General features: G+C 41.4%; 1 protein-coding gene across 18 annotated transcripts in view; it reads left to right on the top strand.

The window, feature by feature from the left end:
- The window catches only part of ZNF131 (zinc finger protein 131), a 122,435-nt gene extending 100,297 nt beyond the window's left edge, over window positions 1-22,138 (top strand). For 9 of the 18 annotated variants that reach the window (XM_030927174.1, XM_030927176.1, XM_030927187.1 and 6 more), the window contains 3 exons: window positions 7,102-7,784; window positions 19,176-19,306; window positions 20,275-22,063. In XM_030927174.1, coding sequence (XP_030783034.1) covers window positions 7,102-7,784; window positions 19,176-19,306; window positions 20,275-20,961 — 1,501 coding nt within the window. In that variant the 3' untranslated portion in view covers window positions 20,962-22,063. Of the gene's footprint in view, window positions 1-7,101; window positions 7,785-19,175; window positions 19,307-20,274 lie in introns of all 18 variants that reach the window. The other 9 variants (XM_030927183.1, XM_030927189.1, XM_030927184.1 and 6 more) reach the window with 4 other exon arrangements.
- Window positions 22,139-22,483: the final 345 nt, after the last annotated feature.

Genomic DNA, 22,483 nt, shown 5'->3' on the forward strand with positions numbered 1-22,483 from the left:
GAGGCGGGTGGATCCCTAAGGTTAGGAGTTGGAGACCAGCCTGACCAACATGGTGAAATCCTGTCTTTACAAAAAAAAAAAAAAAAAAATTTACAAGATTTGCTGGGCATGGTGGCACTTGCCTGTAATCTCAGCTACTTAGGAGGCTGAGGCAGGAGAATCACTTGAACCTGGGAGGCGGAGGTTGCAGTAAGCCAAGATCGTGCCATTGCATTCTAGCCTGGGCAACAAAAGCAAAACTCCATCTCAAAAAAAAAAAGGATGTTCAGGATCCTGCTTTTTCAGATTAGGTTTATATTACTTCCCTCGCCTTCTGTCTTCATCATTATCCAGGAAGTAGCCAAGAAGACATGATCCCTTTCTAGGGACAACTAAGTTCAATGATCAAACTGCTTTACTTAGACTTTTGGACAAAGAGGATGTGAGGGAAGTAGAGTCAGAAATCATTTTGAGTCAGTGAAAGCTGTTGCCATACTCAACAAGATACTTAGTATCTATGGATGGTAGCATGAAAGGTCCATCATTACCTTGACTGTTAACCAATTATTGATTAGCTTTTGTGGTCATTTTTGTGTACGTGATAAAGCTGAACCATTATCAGACTGCAGATGGTCTAGAAAGGTGAACATAAGACAGATTAGTTTCAAGAGCCATAGTGGTGTGGCCAGAACCAGCTGATGAGACTGGAACAGCAACAGTTTAACCTAAAGAAGTGTCAGCATGTCACCATGGCGGGGTGGGGTGGCTCACGCCTGTAATCCCAGCATTTTGGGAGGCTGAGGTGGGCAGATTGCCTGAGGTCAGGAGTTTGAGACCAGTCTGACCAACATAGTGAAATCCTGTCTGTACTAAAAATAAAAAAAAATTAGTTGTACTGGCGTGCACCTGTAATCTCAGCTACTTGGGAGGCTGAGGCATAATTGGGTGCCCCAGCCTGGGCGACAGAGCTAGACTCCGTTTCAAAAAAAAAAAAAAAGTGTCAGAAATGTCAGCAGTGGTGAAGCACCGCTGACAGCCCTGCATTGGGGTCACAGCTCCAGTATAGTCAGTCTGCAAGGAACAGTCAGAGACAGTGCTCTGTATTATGTGATCCTTCACTATGAGACAAGCAGACCAAGTTGTAACAGGTGTCACAAGTCTGACGTAACAGTGGCAAACTTCTGCATAAGAAACATAGGGTCCTCTAATTTGTGCCCAGTCTCTGATGGTGGTAGATGTGTTACCATATCCAGAATAATGTTGGCTCTAGACTTCGTTAGTGGCAATCTGGGCAGTGTAGGCTTGGTTAGCAGCTTGATTCCAGTTGGTCTCATTAGAGAATAGTCCCTTATGCACATCTAAATGAGTGACCCAGATAGTTCCGGCAACAGCTGCTATTTTTTTCTACAGTTTTGGCCCCAGAGGCGTGGATGTCTTTAATCTGCCAAGTCTTCCAAGTAGCAGACTAAACAGCTAGACCATTGGCAACAGCGTAAGTGCCAGTAAAAATATAGCAAGGTTAATTTGGGGGAATGTTGACCAGAGTCATGAGGACAGCCTTGAGTTCTGCCCACTGAGCAGAGTGACCATGTCTGCTTTGGGTTTTCATTGTTGGTGCAGAGGCTGAACACTTGCAGCAGCCCAGTGAACACCATCAAATTTCAGCTTAGCCAAGCCATCAGTGAATTAAGGGCTCCATTAATCTGGTGACTTTGCTTTGGGCAACAGTTGGGCAGCTGCTACTTTTTCATGATGGCCAAGGGGTCCACTGCTTTCTTAAGTATACCGTTTCTATTTGACAAGTGAAACTTGGTGGACATTTCTCATACCTTGTTAGTCATGAAGTCTGAGTTGACTCACCCCCAGATGGGAATATCAGGATGGAGAACCTCAAGACCTGCATGGGTGGTTAGGGATCAATTTCAACAAGAGCCCAAAAGCAAGCTAATTTTTTTTTCTCAAATTTGGTGTACCTTGGGAGCTGCGTCAGGGTTCAGCAAGTCCAAAACCCAAGGAATAACCTTTGGGTAGAGACTGCCTCCTTTTGCCAGAAGCTCTAATCTACAAAAGCATCAGGCTCAGACTAGTAGCTTAAAGGGTTCATTAGCGTTGTGGTGCCTTAAAGGTAGAGAGAATGCACTGCAGTTCGATGGTTAACTTCCAAAGCAGCATGTTGGTTGGAGCCCCACTTAGAGGTTACTGATTTGCTTGCAGGTTAGCTGATAGAAAGGAGAAAGTAGAATGCCTAAGTAAGGCACATACTGCCCAGCACCCAGAGTCCAATAGGATGCTGGGCTTTATTTTTGTTGGGAGGAAGGTAGGAGAAGAAACAGTTTTTCTTTGTTGGATGGAGTGTTGTGAATCTATCTTTATAAACTTTACCTGATGAGTAGGACTCTGAAATTTGCTGGGGTTTATCAGCAACCCCTGCTGATGGAGGTGTGATAACATTGCAGTTCAGGGCCTTTGAGACTGAGACTTCTGTCTTACCAATCAATAGGCTGAAGCAACAGCAGTATACATAGAATCAGCGGTACCACAAGGTCAGGATAGCTTCCCTTTCCTGCTGTGAACCATGCCCAAACCCCATCAGTTAAAAAATGCAAGTCCATCCTGTCCCCATGGAAAAGTGGTTATGGTGAGTTTGGCACCTTAATCTGAAATAGTCATGGAAGTTTGAGTCCTTCCATACCTGAGTTTTCCCCAGTATACTTGGATGAGTATATTGCTTTCAGTCCCCTTTGAGAATAGAGAGAATTTTGCTCCACTCCTAATTATCTTTCTCCTAAAAGCACTAAGTCAGAGGAGAGCGTAGAGGAGGATGAGATGTGGAGGGAGAAAAGTGACTCTGTGCCAATAAGTAAGGCACATTTACTTTTGGTTTCAAGCAGCACAGAAGCTGCATGTGGCTTGACTAAACAAACCTCCAGTATTTTAAGCCCACCCAATGACCTCAGTCAGTGTAACGTCATCCCTACTGACACTCATCTGTTTCAGCTTCGGTGATTCCTGAAGAGTACACTCTTCAGTCACTGGCTGGGTGCAGTGGCATACCCCCGTAATCCTAGAACTTTGAGAGGCCAAGGTGGGAGGATCACTTGAGCTCAGGAGTTTGAGACCAGCCTGAGCAACATAGTGAGACCTCGTCTCTCTAACCCCACCAAAAAAAAATTGCACTTTAATTCTGGACATCGCTGCCCTGTTGTTATTCTTTTGCCTGGTTTTAACATAAAGGTTAGGGAGCTTTTCAGCAGCACTGACCATAAGAATTCATATTACTTTGGATCCTTTTCTCATTCCCCAGTGGGAATCTTCATCAGCATTGTAAACCCAATTTTGGACTGGAAGGCTCTCTCTATGTAGTATCTTATCTATGGTTTAGATGTCTTATCTAAAGACATCTCTCAAAGAGGGCCCTTACAAAAGCCAAGACTTGACTGCAAAAAAAAAACCTGGAGACCTTTTACTGTCCTCTCCAAATAAATCAAAGGTGGGCATGATAAACTGCAGGAAGAACTGAGCCCAAAGCTAGCCCAGGTTTTCACATTCTTCCTTGATAAGTATTATGTTCTCCCCTCATCTCCCATGTGAACCGGCCAAAGCCGTGACTCACCTGGCTTCTGCCTATAGCAATCACAAATTTCCCTTCTTTTACATTCATTGTAGGTGCATATTATTGTAACTTGTCTGAAAAGAGGCAGAACCTTCTGTCCCACCCACCCATTCCCAATGAATCTTAGTATGGTTAATCATGGGGCAGACATGGTACCAGATTGATAAAAGAGTCTCTCTTTCTCCCACAGAAGAGTTTGCAATAACCAGGGCACCATTTCAGCAGCTATTCTTGAACTTGCTGCCTAGTACTCTTCCTGCAACCACTTTCCAAGTTTTGCTTCATTTATAGGTACTTTTGTTTCCTAAAGCTACTACTGTAACAAAGTACCATAAACTGGGTAACTTTAAACAACAGAAACGTGTTGTTTCTCAGTTCTGAAGGCTAAATGTCTGAAATCAAGGTGTTCATAGTACCATGATGCCTCCCAGGACCCTAGAGGGAGCATCCTTTTTGCCTCTTCTAGCTTCTGGCTAAAAGGTGTTTCTTAGCTTATGGTAGCAGAACTCTAATCTCTGCCTTCATCTTCCCATTGCCATCTTCTCTGTCTTCATAATGGCTTTCTCCTGTGTCCTGGTTTCTTCTTCCTTGTAGAGACACTAGTTGTATTGAATTAAGGCTCATCTTAATAACCTCTTTTTTTTTTGAGACTGAGTTTCACTCTCGTTGCCCAGGCTGAAATGCAGTGGTGCCATCTCAGCTCACTGCAGCCTCCAACTCCTGGGTTCAAGTGATTTCTCCTGCCTCAGCCTCCCGAGGAACTGGGATTACAGGCATGCACTGCCATGCCTGGCTAATTTTGTATTTTTAGTAGAGACAGGGTTTCTCCATGTTGGTCAGGCTGGTCTCAAACTCCCGACCTCAGTTGATCCGCCTGCCTCGGCCTTCCAAAGTGCTGGGATTACAGGCGTGAGCCACCGTGCCAGACTTTTTTTTTTTTTTTTTTTTTTTTGGAGACAGAGTGTCACTCTTGCTGCCCAGGCTGGAGTACAATGGCGGGATCTTGGTTCACCACAACCTCCGCCTCCCGGATTCAAGCAATTCTCCTGCCTCAGCCTCCCAAATAGCTGGGATTACAGGCATGTGCCACCACGCCGGACTAGTTTTTGTATTTTTAGTAGAGATGAGGTTTCTCCACGTTGGTCAGGCCGGTTTCGAACTCCCAACCTCAGTTGATCCACCCAGAGTGCTGGGATTACAGGCATGAGCCACAGTGCCCGGCCAGATGTGCACACTTATTTCCAAATAAGGCCCATTCACAGATATTAGGGGTCAAGACTTCAACATACCTTTTGTGGAAACACAATTCAACCCATAATAATAGGCAGTAAAGTAGAGGGCCATTTTTTTGCTTTGTTGACTGTACAATGTAGTCAACATGTTTGCTGCTGGTTCCGGTGGATTTCCCTCAAGTCTGATCAGTTGCTCTGTGATGCCTCATCCTTCCTTTTCCAGAAAGCCTTTTTTTCCCCCAGCATCTTATTCTCAATGCCAAAAAACTGGCAAGAGCTATGAGGGATCTGAGATTTTATTCTACTTGCAAGCCTGCAAGTTTTCCTGCCACAGTGTCATGGATGTTGGAAGAAGATACAAGACTTCTGAGTCAGAAAGAAAGGATTTTATTACTCTCTACATAGCAAGCAGTATAAATTTCATTTTTATACCAGTTTTACCTTCTCAAGTCCCCCAAGAGTGACATAGAGTGGCCCAGGCGAATGCATATGATTGATTTCTATAGTAACTGACAGAATCTCCAGCTTAGGAATCCCAAATTTTTTATAGTGGGCTACAAACAATCCTTTTAACCTTTTTCCCAGAGGTGGGGGGGGGGGGGGGGGGCATTCTCTTTGTTATATTGAACAATAATCCTGCCCTTTCTTCTACTATACTATACTGCATACATTCTTGAAAAGTCCAAAACAAAAGTTTTCAGTTCACAAGATGTGAGGAAATTGAAGAGACTCAGAATTGTCTCCCAACAGATGTCGTCTTTTACTGAGTTTATTGAGTTGTGAGAATCCTTTCTTTACTCTAGATATAAGATCTTTAGGCTGGGCACGGTGACTCTTACCTATAATCCCAGCACTTTGGGAGGCTGAGGTAGGCAGATCACGTGAGGTCAGGAGTTCAAGACCACCCTGGCCGACATGGTGACCCTGTCTGTACTGAAAAATACAAAAATTAGCCTGACATGGTGGCGGGAGCCTGTAATCCCAGCTACTCAGGAGGCTGAGGCAGGAGAACCACTTAAACCTGGGAAGCAGAGGTTGCAGTGAGCTGAGATCGTGCCACTGCACTCCAGTCTGGGCTACAAGTGATACTCCATCTCCAAAAAAAAAAAAAGATATTTGACAGATATATGTTTGCAACTATTTTCCTCTGGTCTGTGGCTTGCTTTTTTGTTAACTGTATTTCAGAGGGCAGTTTTTAATTTTGATGAAATCAATTTTATCAATTTTTGCTGTTTTGATTTCTGTCTTTTGTGTGCTGTTTATGAAATCTTTCAGCTGGGCACAGTAGCTCATGTCTGTAATCCTAGCACTCTGGAGGCTGAGGCAGGAGGATCACTTGAGCCCAGACTACCCTGGGTGACATAGTGAGACCTCAATTCTATGAAAAATAAAATTAGCTGAGTGTGATGGCATGCATCTGTAGTCGCAGCTGCTTGAGAGGCTGAGGTGGGAGGATCACTTGAGACCAAGAGGTTGAAGCCACAGTGAGCCAACATCACACCACTGCACTCCATCCTGGGTGAGAGAATGAGAAATCTTTCACTAACCAATGTCACTAAGGTCTTTGTTTTCTTCTAGAAATTTAATAATTCTTAAATTTAGGTCTGTGACCCATTTTGAGTCTTTTCATGGATGATATGAGGTAAAAGTTGAGGTTTGTTTTTCCCGTGCACATACTTGTTCCGGCACCACTGTTAAATGATTACCTTGGAACTTTTTGTTTTTGAGACAGAGTTTCACTGTTGTCACCCAGGCTGGAGTGCAATGGTGCGATCTTGGCTCACCGCAATCTCCGCCTCCTGGGTTCAAGCGATTCTCCTGCCTCAACCTGCTGAGTAGCTGGAATTACAGGCATGCCACCACATCTGGCTAATTTTGTATTTTTAGTAGAGATGGGGTTTCCCCATGTTGGTCAGGCTGGTCTCGAACTCCCGACCTCAGGTGATCCACCTGCCTTGGCCTCCCAAAGTGTTGCGATTATAGGCGTGAGCCACCACACCTGGCTGGCACCTTTTTCCCCCCCCAAAAAAATCAGTTGACTAAGCGTGGGTCAATTTCCATGGACTTTATTCCATTAATCTTCGTGTCTATGCTTTCACCAGTACTATTGTCTTAATTACCGTAGCTTTATAGTAAGTCTTAAAATCAGATAGGATAAGCCCTGCAGTCTTGTTTTCTAACTGTTTATATAAATTTTATTGCCACTTTATCAGTTTCTTCAAAAAAGCCTGCTGGGATTTTCTTACATTTTTTAAACCCTTATATTATGTATTTCAGGAACAAAGAAAACTCAGCTCCATTAGAGGAAAATACCACAGGAAAAAATGAGGCAAAAAAAAGGAAGATTGCAGAAACTTCAAATGTTATCACTGAGTCATTGCCATCTGCAGAATCAGAACCTGTTGAAATTGAGGTAGAGATTGCCGAAGGCACCATTGAAGTAGAAGATGAAGGCATCGAAACATTAGAGGAAATGGCTTCTGCCAAGCAATCCGTAAAGTACATACAGAGCACAGGTTCCTCTGATGATTCTGCTCTAGCATTGTTGGCAGATATTACCAGCAAGTACCGTCAAGGTGACAGAAAAGGGCAGATAAAAGAAGATGGCTGTCCATCTGACCCCACGAGCAAACAGGTAGAAGGTATTGAAATTGTGGAACTTCAGCTGTCACATGTGAAGGACTTGTTCCATTGTGAGAAATGTAACCGTTCATTTAAATTGTTTTACCATTTTAAGGAACACATGAAATCACACTCCACAGAGAGTTTCAAGTGTGAAATATGCAATAAACGGTATCTTCGAGAGAGCGCATGGAAACAGCACCTAAATTGTTACCACCTTGAAGAAGGTGGAGTCAGTAAGAAGCAAAGAACTGGGAAAAAAATTCATGTATGTCAGTACTGTGAGAAACAGTTTGACCATTTTGGACATTTTAAAGAACATCTTCGAAAACATACAGGTAATTAGCAAATACTTTCTTAAGATATTTTTTTTTCCCACATGCACTTCAAATTTAAATATATAAATTCTTTTTTAAAAAATAGTGCCTCAGAAGCCATCTAATGTATTATCTCTAATGTGTAGGCTAAGTACACATTGTTTATAGTATTACTTGTTCAAATATTGATGCTTTAAATACAAGTCAGTATCAACTTTGGAAGTAATTGTTATTTTTATGCCTTGCCCAATTTTTGTATTTTTTAAAGAAATAGAGAAAATAGTTTGTGGTTTATTTCCTAAAGATTATAAATAATTAAATCTTATAGTGAGACTTTACCATTTCTATTTTTACATTTCTTGTGTTGTGTTACTTAGAGTACATTTACAAGCAGTCCCTGATGGCCGGGCGCCATGGTTCATGACCTGTAATCCCAGCACTTTGGGAGGCTGAGGCAGGTGGATCACCCGAGGTCAGGAGTTTGAGACCAGCCTGGCCAACATGGTGAAACATCATCTCCACTAAAAATACAAAAATTAGCCAGGCGTGGTGGCGGGCACCTGTAGTCCCAGCTACTCCGGAGGCTGAGGCAGGGGAATCGCTCGAACCTGGGAGGCAGAGCTTGCAGTGAGCCGAGATCGTGCCACTGCACTCCAGCCTGGTCGACAGTGAGACTCCATCTAAAAAAAAAAAAAGTGGCTGGGCACAGTGGCTCACGCCTGTAATCCCAGCACTTTGGGAGGCTGAGGCAGGTGGATCACCTGAGCTCAGGAGTTCGAGACCAGCCTGGACAACATTGTGGAACCCCGTCTCTACTAAAAATACAAAAAATTAGCTGGGCGTGGTGGCAGGTGCCTGTAATCCCAGCTACTTGGGAGGGCGAGGCAGGAGAATTGCTGGAGCCTGGGAGGCGGAGGTTGCAGTGAGCCAAGATCACGGCATTGTACTCCAGCCTGGGCAACAAGAGCAAAACTCAAGAAAAAAGAAAAAGAAAATGCAATCCCTGGCATGTTTATACTTCTTTTCCTTTTTTTTTTTTTTGGAGATGGAGTCTCTCTGTGTCACCCAAGCTGGAGTGCAGTGGCATCAATCTCGGCTCACTGTAACCTCCGCCTCCTGGGTTTAAGTCATTCTTCTGTCTCAGCCTCCCGAGTAGCTGGGACTACAGGCGAGCACCACCACGCCTGGCTAATTTTTGTATGTTTAGTAGAGACGAGGTTTCACCATGTTGGTCAGGCTGGTCTCAAACTCCAGACCTTGTGATCTGCCCGTCTCAGCCTCCCAGTGCTGGGATTACAGGCATGAGCCACCACATCTGGCCCTTGTTTATACTTTTTAACGTACATTGAATTACCTGCTTTGGCACAGTAGGTAATATATGTCCATCTCTCTCCACCTTTTCAACAGCAAATATGTTGGGACTGGCGGACATCCAGGGAGCTAAGGAGAATAAGGTTTTTATACTTCTCCTGGGAGCCATGCAAGCATGATAGAAATGTCCCAAGATACCTACATCAGGGCCTCTCCCACAGTTATTCATCCCCTATTCCAGTCATCTTCCTGTCAAGAGTCCCTGACCTTGCTCAGGTCTCATGCTTGCTCCCACTCCCCAAACAATCTTTACTAGGTCTCCTGCACCAGACACAGTAGCTACCACCAACAAATTGAATCTTGGATAGTCCCTAAACGTACTATTACAAGGGTATGGAGAGAGCGGTTAATACAGCATGCTAAGTGTCAGACTTCTGGACATTTGTTCCCAAGTCTTTGTTATATGTGGTGGTTAAGGCTGTTTAGACTGTTAATACAGTAAATACAACATAGATATCCTACAGTATTCAGAATCTTTCTCTTTGATGCTGGAGTTTGGAGAGCTTCTGGTAAAAGTTTTTAAAAATAGGTTTCTCACTGTCACTTGGTATACATCACTTGAAATTAAGGAATCACATAGATTCAGATGATGTTATCCCCCTCACTGTCCAAACTCTTATTGTCAGTATTCAAGGACTGAATAAATACAGGAATAGCAAAGGGATCTTGTACTTAACCCAGTATGGATTTAGAAGTCTTTAAGGTACTAGTTTGGATAACTAATAGGCGTTCATGAAATCTTTTGGGAAAATGGTTTCTGTTTTCAAACATATGTATATACAGTCTACTCTTGAACAACATGGGTTCATCCATGCTTGCATCCACTTATATACAGATTTCATTCAGCTAAATATGGATCAAAATTATAGTATTCCCAGGATGCAAAACCCATGTATGTAGAAGACCAGCTTTTAGTATGTGTGGTTCCACAGGGCCGGCTGCAGGACTTGAGTGTGCGTGGATTTTGCTATATGAACCAATCCCCCGCATATACCAAGGGACACCTACCTGTTTTATATAATATTTGGAAACTGCCTATAGTTATAATTTTTGGTTTAGAAAATTTAGAAAACAATAGTCTGTTGGTGAACATATTTGTGGTATGTTAATTACGCAAAACGATTGTTATACCAGCAGCACAATAAACAAACGGTGGTGGCCAGGCATGGTGGCTCATGCCTGTAATCCTAGCACTTTGGGAGGCCGAGGCAGGTAGATCAGCTGAGGTCAGGAATTCAAGGTCAGCCTGGCCAACATGCAAAACCCTATCTCTACTAAAAATACAAAATAGCCAGGTGTGGTGGCACATGCCTGTAATCCCAGCTACTTGGGAGGCTGAAGGAGGAGAATTGCTTGAACCCGGGAGGCAGAGGTTGTGGTGAGCCGAGATCGCGCCATTGCACCCCAGCCTGGGCAACAAGAGCAAAACTTCGTCTCAAAGAAAAAACAAAACAAAAACAAACGCTGGTAAGTAACTTGCAAACTTTGATAGCAGTTTCCAATACCCCAGCAGATAATCAGTAGCTTTTATAGCCTATGAATGTGAAAGTAGCCGCAGTTACCTCTTTTACCCAAACATTACCTACTGACTTTTACCTCTTAGAAAATAGGACAACACGGACCATTTTGGACATCTTTAAATGTGCCTCTCAGGTCTTAGATTTTTTATTTTGGATTGGACAGCAGAATATAGAGTTAAGTACATTATGTTGTATGTCTTTCCCTTAGAAATGATATAAGTAATTTAAGTAGTTATAAATTACTGAACCATATACCCATTGGAGGAACAGTTGAACATGTAAAGCAAACTGAACCCCCACTTCATTGTTTTTTAACTTCAACCAATTTCTATACCAGTAATTAGTTCCAAGATAGTTGTTCTCTTCTCTCCTCTCCTCTCTCCTCTCTCTCTCCTTTGAAACAGGGTCTTGCTCTGTTTCCCAGGCCGGAGTACAGTGGCACGATCATAGCTCACTTGCAGTCTCAACCTCCTGGACTCAAGTGATCCTTCTGCCTCAGCTTCCTGAGTAGCTGGGACTACAGATGCGTGCCACCATGTCCAACTAATTTTTCTGTTTTTTTGTGGAGACGGGGTTTCATCACATTCCCTAGGCTTGGAACATAGGCATGAGCCACCATCTCAGCCCTGTTTTTGTTGTTGTTTGTTTGTTTGTTTGTTTTTAGCTTTAACAACAGGAATTCATTTTCTCACAGTTCTAGAGGTTAGAAGTCCAAGATCAGTCTGTTGGTTTCTTTTGAGATCTCTCCTTTTGGCTTGCAGATGGCTACTTTCTCTCTGTGTCCTTACACGGTTTTATCCTCTTCGTGCGTACATCTCTGGTGTGGCTTTGTATTTCTTAATAAGACTGGAAAGTCAGAATTACTTCTTGATCTGTGGACTGCAGAATAGCTGTTGTGTTTGCAGACTGAAAACAATATTAATGTCCTTGTACCTCTCCCTCTGAACTCTTGGGTGACCAGCTGCATTGTCAGTGAGCAGTAGTATTTTGTTTTTGTTTGTTTGTTTTTGAGCAGTAGTATTTTGAAAGGAGTCTTCTGAGCAGTAGGTTTCAACAGTGTGCTTAAAATAGTCAATAAAGCATGCTGTAAACAGATGTTCTGTCAACCAAACTTTGTTCTTCCATTTCTGTATCCCAGGCAGAGTACATGTAATAAGATTCTTAGGGACCCTAGGAGTTTTGGAGTGATAAATGACTGATTAGCTTTAACTGAAAGTCAACAGCTGCAATAGCTCCCAACAATAAAGATATCCTGTCCTTTAAAACTTTGAAGCCAGTCATTGACTTCTCACCAACTATGAAAGTCCTAGATAGCATCTTCCAATAGAAGGCTGTTTTGTCTACATTGAATATCTGTTGTTTAGTGTAGCCACCTTCGTCAGTGATCTTAACTAGGTATTCTGGATAACTTGCTACAGCTTCTGCATGAGCATTTACTACTTCGCATTGCACTTTTATGTTACAGAGATGGCTTCTTTCCTTAAATTTCATTAACCTCTTATAGCTTCTACCTTTTCTTCTGCAACTTCTTAATCTCTCAACCTTCATAGAACTGAAGAAAGGGCCTTGTTCTGGGTTAGGCTTTGGCTAAAGGGAATGTTTGTTTGGTTTAATCTTTTATCCAGGTTATTCACTCTTTCTCCATATCAGCAGTAAGGCAATTTTGATTTCTTACCATTCATATGTTCATTAGTGTAGCACTTTTAATTTCCTTAGAGAACTTTACCTTTTCAGTCACAACTTAACTACCTGGCATAGGAGACCTAGCTTTCGGCCTGTCTCAACTTTTGATATGCCTTGCTCTCATAGACTTCATCACTTCTACCTTTTGATTTGCAGTGAGAGACGTGACTTTTTTTGTGGCGTGATCTCGGCTCACTGCAATCTCCACCTCCCAGGTTCAAGCAATTCTCTGCCTCAGCCTCCTGAGGATATGGGATTACAGGCGCCTGACACCATGTCCAGCTAATTTTTTTGTATTTTTTAGTAGAGATGGGGTTTCACCATGTTAGCCAGGATGGTCTTAAACTCCTGACCTCGGAATCCACCTGCCTCAGCCTACCAAAGTACTGGGATTACAGGCGTGAGCCACCGTGCCCGGCCGAGACACGTGACTCTTTCACTTAAAGACTTAGAAGCTGTTGTAAGGTTATTAATTGGTCTAATTTCAATATTGTTGCTTCTCAAGGAATAGAGAGACTTGAGGAGTGAGGGAGGGAAGAGAGAAAAGCTGGTTGGTGGAACAGGAAGCATACAACATTTATCAGTTAAGTTCTTTGTTATGGGTGTGGTTCAGGGCACCCCAAAACAATTGCAGTAGTAACATCAAAAATCACTGATCACAGATCATTATAAGAGATGATAATTTAAAAATTTAAATTTAAATTTAAATTTGAAATATTGCAATAATTACAGTGACACAGAGACATGAGGTGAGTACATGCTGTTGGGGAAAATGGCACCAGTAAACTTGCTTTACATGGGGTTGTCACAAATCTTCAATTTTTCAAAAAATCCAATAAAGTGAAGCACAATAAAAATAGGTATGTTTGTAAGCAGTTTTAAACTATGTTTAAATTAATAAAGAATGGACAATTTTTCCTTGTAACAAACTGAAGACAGGAGACAATCCTCTTCCTGTTTCCTATTCTCAAAATGTATACCCCATTAGTTTCATATTTTGCATATCTTTATTAGTTCAATGGTTTGGTTTCCTGTATGCTGTTAAAGCATGCACTGTAATCTGTGGCTTGATTTGTAAAATTTTAGCTATTTTTTGTCCTCTGAATTTATTTGGAAAATAGTAATGATAATGCCATATACCACTAGGCCATGAATATAAAACAGTTTTAGAGTCCCTGCCTTCAAGGAGCTCAGGATATGCTGGAGGGGGGAACAAGCGTGTACAATCTGTGTAACATGCTAAGTGCTGACCACAGTAAGCAGAATCCTGTGGGAATGCCTGCCTGGGTTGCTTGCTGGTGATGGAAGAGACAAAGGTGATATCTTAGTCTGTTCTGTTGCTTATAACAATACCTGAAACTGGGGAATTTATAAAGAAAAGGAATTTATTTCTTACAGTTCTGGAGGCTAAGAAGTTCACTGTTATGAGGCCACATCTGGTGAGAGCCCTGCCAGTGGTGACTCTGCAGAGTCCTGAGGCCATGCAGGGCATCACATGGTGAGGAAGTTGAGCATGCTAGCTCAGGTTTCTCTTATTCTTCTTTTAAAGCCACCCATCCCATTCCCATGATAACCCATTAATTCATTGATCCATGAATGGATTAATCTCTTCATGAGTGCAGAGCCCTCATGATCCTATCACCTCTTAAAGGTCCTACCTCTCAATACTACCAAATTGGGGTTTAAGTTTTAACCTGAGTTTTGAAGGAGACAAACGTTAAAACTATAGCAGGTGGCTTCCGGGGGTCGTTAGCCTTTGATGACTCAGAAAGGAAGAGGAGTTAGCCTGGAAACAGGTATTCCAGGCAAAAGGAAATGACACATACACAGACACAGAGGAATGAGAGGAAATAAATTGTTTGGATCACTGTTAGTAGGGCATTATGGCCAGAGGGTTGGGTCCAAGTAGAGGAATGCCAGGAGATGTGGCCAAAGGGGTTGGAAGGGCTAACCATGTCGCATGCACTTGGGCATCATATGGGAGATCTAGAGTGGTGTAAGGGTAAGAAAGAGGGAGAGTAATGAGAGATGAGTTTGAGATCATGTAGTTATTTTCATAAATTCCATAAATGAATTTGAATAACATCTTGGAAGACTAGGTCATTTTAAAGGAGTTTCAGCGAAGCAGATAGCTCATCAGATTCATATTCTAGAGAGATGACTGGCAAGATAGATTGGAGTGGGTTGAAACCTGCTAGCTCAGTGAGGAATCTTCGAGTAATCTAAACCAGAATGGGAGGTTGGGTAAAGGCAGTGTTAGTGGAAAAGAGAGATTTGAGTAACATTACGTAGCCTGAATCAGTAGGATTTGGTGGTCAGTGAGGTGTAGGAGTAAAAGAGAGCTGGTGACTCCCAGCTTTCTGATTTGGATGGCCACTGGAGGCTAATTAACTTAGAAAAAAATATGTAGAAGAGTAAGCAGATGGGGAAGGACGGAAATACCAGACATGTTGACAGATATACCTGTGGGACACACAGTGTCAAAAGAGAACCTAGAGGTAACCTTTAGCCATGTTTTCAAACAACTACTCCCTAGTTTCCAAGAAAGGTAGTGTGGAATCATAGAGGGAATGTGTGTCCAGAAATCAGAATTTCAGTTCCATCTCCAGTTCAGCATTTGCCAGCATGATGAATTTGACCGTTCACTTTATCTTTGGGCTTTTCTTGTCTGTGTAAATAAGGATAAAGATACCTACTTTATAGGGTTGTGACAAATAAGAAAATGGTGAAAGCACATTGAAAACTGTACTGTCCACACATGTAAAAGAATTAATATGTTGCTATTCCTACATTTTACTGAGCTTACTAAATTTTTTAAATAGGGAAAAGCTCAGATGGCACACAATGAAAACTGAGTCTTGTTTCTACTCAAGTAGGTCTTTTGAAGTAACTACTGCTATCCTTTTCTGATTTATCAGATACATTCCTTGCATTTTCAGGTAGCCATACACACACAGGCACACATGCTTTTGGAAAAACAAACGAGCATGCGGTAGTACAGCGTCATGCCATTTTGTTTATCTTTGAGTCATTTTGAAAAATATATGGAACATTTATGAGTATTTAAATTTTCTTCCTGTGGCTGAACAGTATTTTAATCTATGGGTGTATCATCAACTAGTATTGATGAACATTTTAAGTTGTTGCTAGGCTTTTGGTATTACAGACTATGCTGTAGTAAGCATACTCGTACATATGCCTTTTCAGATGTTCAAGTAATTTCATTTTTAAGAGCAGAATTGCAAGGTCAAAGAATATGCACCTTTTTTTTTTTTTTTTTTTTTTTTAAGACAGAGTCTCACCCTATCACCCGGACTGGAGTGCAATGGCATGATCTTGGCTAACTTCAACCTCCGCCTCCTGGTTTCAAGCGATTCTGCTGCCTCAGCCTCCCGAGTAGCTGGGATTACAGGCATCTGCCACCATGCCTGGCTAATTTTTTGTATTTTTAGTAGAGACAGGGTTTCACTATGTTGGCCAGGCTGGTCTCAAACACCTGACCTCGTGATCGGCCTGCCTCAGCCTCCCTAATAATATGCACATTTTATATCTTGACAAAGATGATCAAATTGCCATTTAAGGAGAGGCTATGCCAGTTTGTTTCTAGGTCTCACTGATAATGAAAAATTATTGATAAAACTGCTAAACCATTTCATTTAGTGATATTGCTCATCATTTTGGTAGTTGAGAATAGTTTTTGTATTACACTAATTCCAGCTAATTAGGTCTTTTTCTCTCAAATTAACTTTTCATCACATAAAAATTGTACAAAATAAGCTATAAATGTTTTATCAGATGATACATATAGCTCAGTTACTTGACTGTGTCATTGTATTTAAGTGTAAGGCTGACATCTAGGACCTCCCCATTACTGGGGTTCCACCTTCCATCCTGGAGTCATTCAGTTATTTACTCCTACCCGCTGGTTGCTGAGGACTGCTGGAGAAAATTCATATCTCAAACCTTAAGTTAAGCACTTTAGTGTCTGATTTATCTCTTTTTCCTAATTGCTATTTCAGAACTTCCGGGTATATTCAAAGACCTCTGCCCACACCCCTCCTCCAGCAGATAACATACTTACCTTCCAACCCCCAACTTAACTGTAATAGCAGTAATCTTTGTCCCCTCTTTTTTTTTTTTTTTTTTGAGATGGAGTCTCGCTCTGTCACCCAGGCTGGAGTACAGTGGCACAATCTCGGCTCACTGCAACCTCTGCCTCCCAGGTTCAAGCAATTCTCCTGCCTCAGCCTTCCAAGTAGCTGGGACTACAGGCGCTTACCACCATGCCCAGCTAATTTTGTGTGTGTGTGTATTTTTAGTAGAGACAGGGTTTCACCATGTTGGTCAGGCTGGTCTCCAACTCCTGACTTCACGTGATCCACCTGCCTCGGTCTCCCAAAGTGCTAGGATCACAGGTGTGAGCCACCGTGCCTGGCCTATACTCTCTTCTTTTATTCTAGAAAAAGAGGTTTCCCTTTTCTTCAAAGCCAATTCTAGATCCCATGCCTTGATGTCCCTCTAAAACCATGTCCCATCTATCATTCCACCTCCTTTCTCCATTGCCTCTTTGCCCATCAACAAATAAATAATGGATGTCTCTCCTGGCTTAAAGAACCCTATTATTGGCTGGCCATGGTGGATCACTTAAGGTCAGGAGTTTAAGACCAGTCTGACTAACATGGTGAAACTCTGTCTCTACTAAAAATACAAAATTAGCTGGGCATGGTGGCACACGTCCATAATCCCAGCTACTTGGGAGGCTGAGGCAGGAGGATTGCCTGAACCTGGGGAGGTAGAGGTTGCAGTGATCTGAGATCATGCCATTGCACTCCAGCCTGGGCAACAAGAGTGAAACTCCATCTCAAAAAAAAAAAAAAAGAATGCTATTATTGACATGCTTCCCTCTAGCTAGTCATCTCTCTTCTTGTAGGTCATTTTATGTTTTTTTTTTTTTTTGAGATGGAGTCTTGCTGTGTTGCCTAGGCTAGAGTGCAGTGGTGTGATCTCAGCTCACTGCAACTTCTGCCTCACGGGTTCAAGCCATTCTGTCTCGTCCTCACAGGTAGGTAGCTGGGACTACAGGCTCTCACCACCATGCCCAGATAATTTTTGTAATTTTTGGTAGAGACGGGGATTTGCAATGTTGGCCAGGCTGGTCTTGAACTCCTGACCTCAAGTGATCTGCCCGCTTCAGCCTCCCAAAGTGCTGGGATTACAGGTGTGAACCACCACACCTGGCCAGCCGTTTTATTTTTAAACACAGATGGAGTCTCACCATGTTGCCCAGGTTGTTCCCATCAAGCAATCCTTCTGCCTTTGCCTCCCAAAGTGCTGCTGGGATTACAGGCTTAAGCCACCGCATTTGGCCTTCTGGGCCTTCTTAAAAGAACTTTGGTACTGACTATTTTCATTGACATGATTCTCACTCACTTTTGCTCCGTGGCAGTGGGCGTTCTGATCCAGTTACATCACTGGTTAAAGTCATTTCCTTGTTTTCTTTCCTTCTACTTCTGGCTGTTTCATTTCTTTCGCTAGCTCATCTACCTGCTGTTTTAACTTGGTGTTTCACTGGGTTCTGCCCTTGATTCTTGTTATCATACAACATACTCAGAAATGTTTTCCTGCCTAAAGGTTTTTACTATCACTTAACCCCTAATTTGGCCAGGTGCGGTAGCTCATGCTTGTAATCCCAGCACTTTGGGAGGCCAAGGCGGGTAGATCACCTGAGGTCAGGAGTTCGAGACCAGCCTGGCCAACGTGGTGAAACCCCATCTATACTAAAAATACAAAAAAATAGCCGAGTGTGGTGGCCCCCACCTGTAATCCCAGCTACTCCAGAGGCTGAGACACGAGAATCACTTGAACTCAGGAGGTGGAGGTTGCAGTGAGCCAAGATTGTGCCCCTGTACTCCAGCCTAGGTGACAGTAAGACTCTCTCTCTCTCAAAAAAATAAAACAAAAACAAAAGACCCTAATTTATATATGAATCACCCTCTATTTGGCTCCAGAATTATCTTTACAACTATCTACTGGACATCTCCACTCTGTTCTGAGTACCGTAAACTCAGCAGACACAAAACTGAATTTATAGTCTTTCCCAGCATACCGTGTTCCAAACCTACATGGACTCCTGTGTCCTATTTCTTTATTCTCATTGGTATTCTAAGACAGGGATCTGGGAATCTCCATCACTGATTCCTCCATCCTTACTCCTCACCCACCATGCTGTTTTATACCTCCATGCCTCTTTCTTTTTTTTCTCCTATTTCATTCCAGGCGGAATCGACCCCCTCCTCTGTGCTGCTGCAGTACATATTCCATCGCTTTTCTGTGACAGATATTTTACAGTGCATTGCATTTGTTTATTTTCATGTATTTCATCTTTATACTTTGGCCTTTGATAGGAAGTTTTTTGCAAAGGACAGTTTATCTTCTTACCTTCATCACCTAGCACATGGTCTAGCACATGGTAAGTGCAAAAAATGCAGAAAGGATAATGATGCATTTCTGCGAAATAAGAGGTTGATCATCATTTTTATCTACGGGAAAAAAAATAATTTTTTTAAGAAGTGCAAAAATATGGAACAGAGTTTAGATGTAAATTATATTTATCTTTGTCAAAGCATAGATACAATTAAATAGTAAATTTTATTATTTTTGCTACCTCTAGAAAAGTCTTCGGAACATGGTGAAAATATTTGAATTATGAATTGTGATTTCTCCTTTTAGGAATTTACTATTAAAATTGTCCCCTCAAAAAAACAAAGTAAATATTTAAAATTATTTGCTCTTATGATTTTTCTTAATTTGCCGACATATGTTTTTTCCCCTCTAATAGGTGAAAAACCTTTTGAATGTCCAAATTGTCATGAACGATTTGCTAGAAATAGCACTCTTAAATGTCACCTCACTGCATGCCAAACTGGAGTAGGGGCAAAAAAAGGAAGGAAGAAACTCTATGAATGCCAGGTACGTGCAGTCACATGCATTCAGTTCTTAACAAAGGAGTCTTGTGTTTGCAGTCATCAAAAGCAAAGGGAAACAGTCTCAAGCAAAGGTATAGGGGCTGACGGTCTGGAAAGAAATGAGAATAAAGAACATTATTGTCTTGGGGACTAAATTGGTTTTTTTAACCCAACCATAGATGACACCAATGTCAATAAAAATTATGTCCTAAATAATCTGGAACTGTAGCTAAACATGGAGCAATTATTAGAATTTGGGATGGGGATTGGAGGAAGCATTTCAGCTATAATTAGATTTTTTCCCTCATGATTAGTGCATTTTTATATCAAATATCAAATATTACATTATTTGATATAAAAATATAAAAATATTTGATATAAGTGTTATATATTATGGGAGAAAGTAAAATATTGTTACTTTATGTTTAAACAATGAAGGCGGTATTGAAATGTTTCTCAAAATGTATTTAGGTGGCCAGGCACGGTGGCTCATTCCTGTAATCCCAGCACTTTGGGAGGCCGAGGCAGGTGGATCACCTAAGGTCAGGAGTTTGAGACCAGGCTGGCTAACGTGGTGAAACCCTGTCTCTACTAAAAATACAAAAGTTAGCCGGGCGTGGTGGCAGATGCCTGTAATCCCAGCTACTTGGGAGGCTGAGGCGGGAGAATCACTTGAGCTCAGGAGGCGGAGGTTCCAGTGAGCCAAGATCGCACCATTGCACTCCAGCTTGGGCGATAAGAGCGAGACTTCATCTCAAAAAAAAAAAAAAATGTATTACTAGCTGTGTGAGCTAGAAGTCCAAATGAACCAAAGAATTATGAAATAGCTTGGACTAGATTCTATTGCAGGTATCATATTTATAACATTTACAGAATAAGCCTTCAACCTTTTCTTTACAGAGAATAAATGCATTCATATTTCCTTCAGTTTGGATATAAGTATTGTCTACATCATATTTTTGATTATTTCAGGTCTGCAACAGTGTGTTTAACAGCTGGGACCAGTTCAAGGATCACTTGGTGATACACACTGGAGATAAACCCAACCATTGTACTTTATGTGATTTGTGGTTTATGCAAGGAAATGAATTAAGGAGGCATCTCAGTGATGCTCACAATATTTCAGAGCGTCTAGTAACAGAAGAAGTTCTTTCAGTAGAAACACGTGTGCAAACTGAACCTGTAACATCAATGACTATTATAGAACAAGTTGGGAAGGTGCATGTGCTACCATTGCTTCAGGTTCAGGTGGATTCAGCACAAGTGACTGTGGAACAAGTCCATCCAGATCTGCTTCAGGACAGCCAGGTGCACGATTCACACATGAGTGAGCTTCCAGAGCAGGTCCAAGTGAGTTATCTAGAAGTGGGCCGAATTCAGACTGAAGAAGGTACTGAAGTACATGTAGAGGAGCTGCATGTTGAACGGGTAAATCAGATGCCAGTGGAAGTACAAACTGAACTTCTAGAAGCAGATTTGGACCATGTGACCCCAGAAATCATGAACCAAGAGGAGAGAGAGTCTAGCCAAGCACATGCTGCTGAGGCTGCCAGAGAAGATCACCAAGATGCTGAGGATTTAGAGACCAAGCCAACAGTGGATTCTGAAACTGAAAACGCCGAGAATGAGGACAGAACAGCTATGCCAGTTTTAGAATGAAATTACACATGAGTATATTTTTAAATTTACTTGTTGGGTTTTTGAACTGATTATGGGCAGTATGACTGTCCTTAAGCCTAACAGACAAGTGGACCAAAGTTAAGCTGTTTCCTGTTGTGCTGAACTGTTTCTGTTGAAACACATTGATTCCCCTCCCCCTACTTAATGCCACAGAGGAGGGATCTTTTCCATAACTGAAGGGGAGTTTTGAGAAGTATATTTCTGGAAACTTTAAATGGATTATATTCTTATTATATAGTTGGGTACGAATGTATCTATTTTCATTGTGGTAAAAGTTCTTCCTTTTCTCTTTCCCAGGTCATGTTCTTCCTCAAATTTTTTCTGTATTGTAAAATCAAACTTAAATCATTAGAATACAAGTTTATGTATTCTAATGCATGTTAGAAAATTGAATAATATAGGAAACACAAGGCTGCATGATGAAAAGTGCATTGTTACTGTGCAGTAAATTTTGGCTTCTGGCTTTCTTTAGTTTGAACAAACATTCTTGTCTACCCCAGTAGTAACAGATGCCATCTCTGCAACAGAAAGAGTGGTGGTGGCAAAAGTTCTAGAATGTTTAAAAAAAAAAACCACACCCATGTGCCTTCTCAAAACCAACTAAACTTCTATAAAGCATCTCTGGTTCTTTCAAAGTTTGTGTTGTAAGGAGCAATGTAGATGATGCTATAATACTTTATATTTTTGCTTATAATGACAGCCACCAGTTCTTTTTCACTTAGGTTGAGAAATTTTATTTAATGGCCACTGAAGGGCCATTTTCAATTGGGAAAATGTATTTACATCTGTGGTAAACTTTATTTTGATGAAAAGTTGCACTAGTATTTTACCACCAGATGAAAAAAAGATGAGCAGCATTTAAAAATTAATGTATTTAAAATAAAGTACAGAGAAAGACATGTATATAATTATCAGGCTTTGTTTTGAATGGAATCTTTCCCCCCGATCCTTAATGTAAAGATCTTGTGCTATAACTTTTAAAGCCATACAAATAAGAGTGCTAAACTGTGGACTTAAAAGTAGGTGTGTAAATATTTTTAATCAGTATTACTTGGAAAATAAAATATAACAAACACATAAACCAATATGCTATTTTCTTTACCTGTTAAATATTGGGAGTTCTTTACATTTTTTAAGTAAAGTTTAAAATTATGTGTTGATGACTCTTCTTTAAAAAAGTACCAGTGTGAAAGTTTATATCTGGGCAGAGATAGTTCCTTATGTGTCTTTACCCGTGTTAACATGACTGATTCATGAATTGTGATAAATTTTCAATCATACCTCCAACCCCCAAAAATCAGCTCAAAAGCATGGAAGAATTTCATATTGTTTGTATTAATAGTTCTTACATGGTAGGCACAACAGCAGGAATTCAGTTAACTGTGTCAAATGTAAAGACCAATTCGATTAGCCCCCTTTGGTAATCCTGATGTTAAATGGTATCACATTTACAAAAATATACTGAAGAGAATGACTTCCCACCATTGGAGAAGTCAGATTT

This window comes from Rhinopithecus roxellana, chromosome 3, assembly GCF_007565055.1.
Source record: "Rhinopithecus roxellana isolate Shanxi Qingling chromosome 3, ASM756505v1, whole genome shotgun sequence".
In the NCBI taxonomy this organism is placed as follows: domain Eukaryota; kingdom Metazoa; phylum Chordata; class Mammalia; order Primates; family Cercopithecidae; genus Rhinopithecus; species Rhinopithecus roxellana.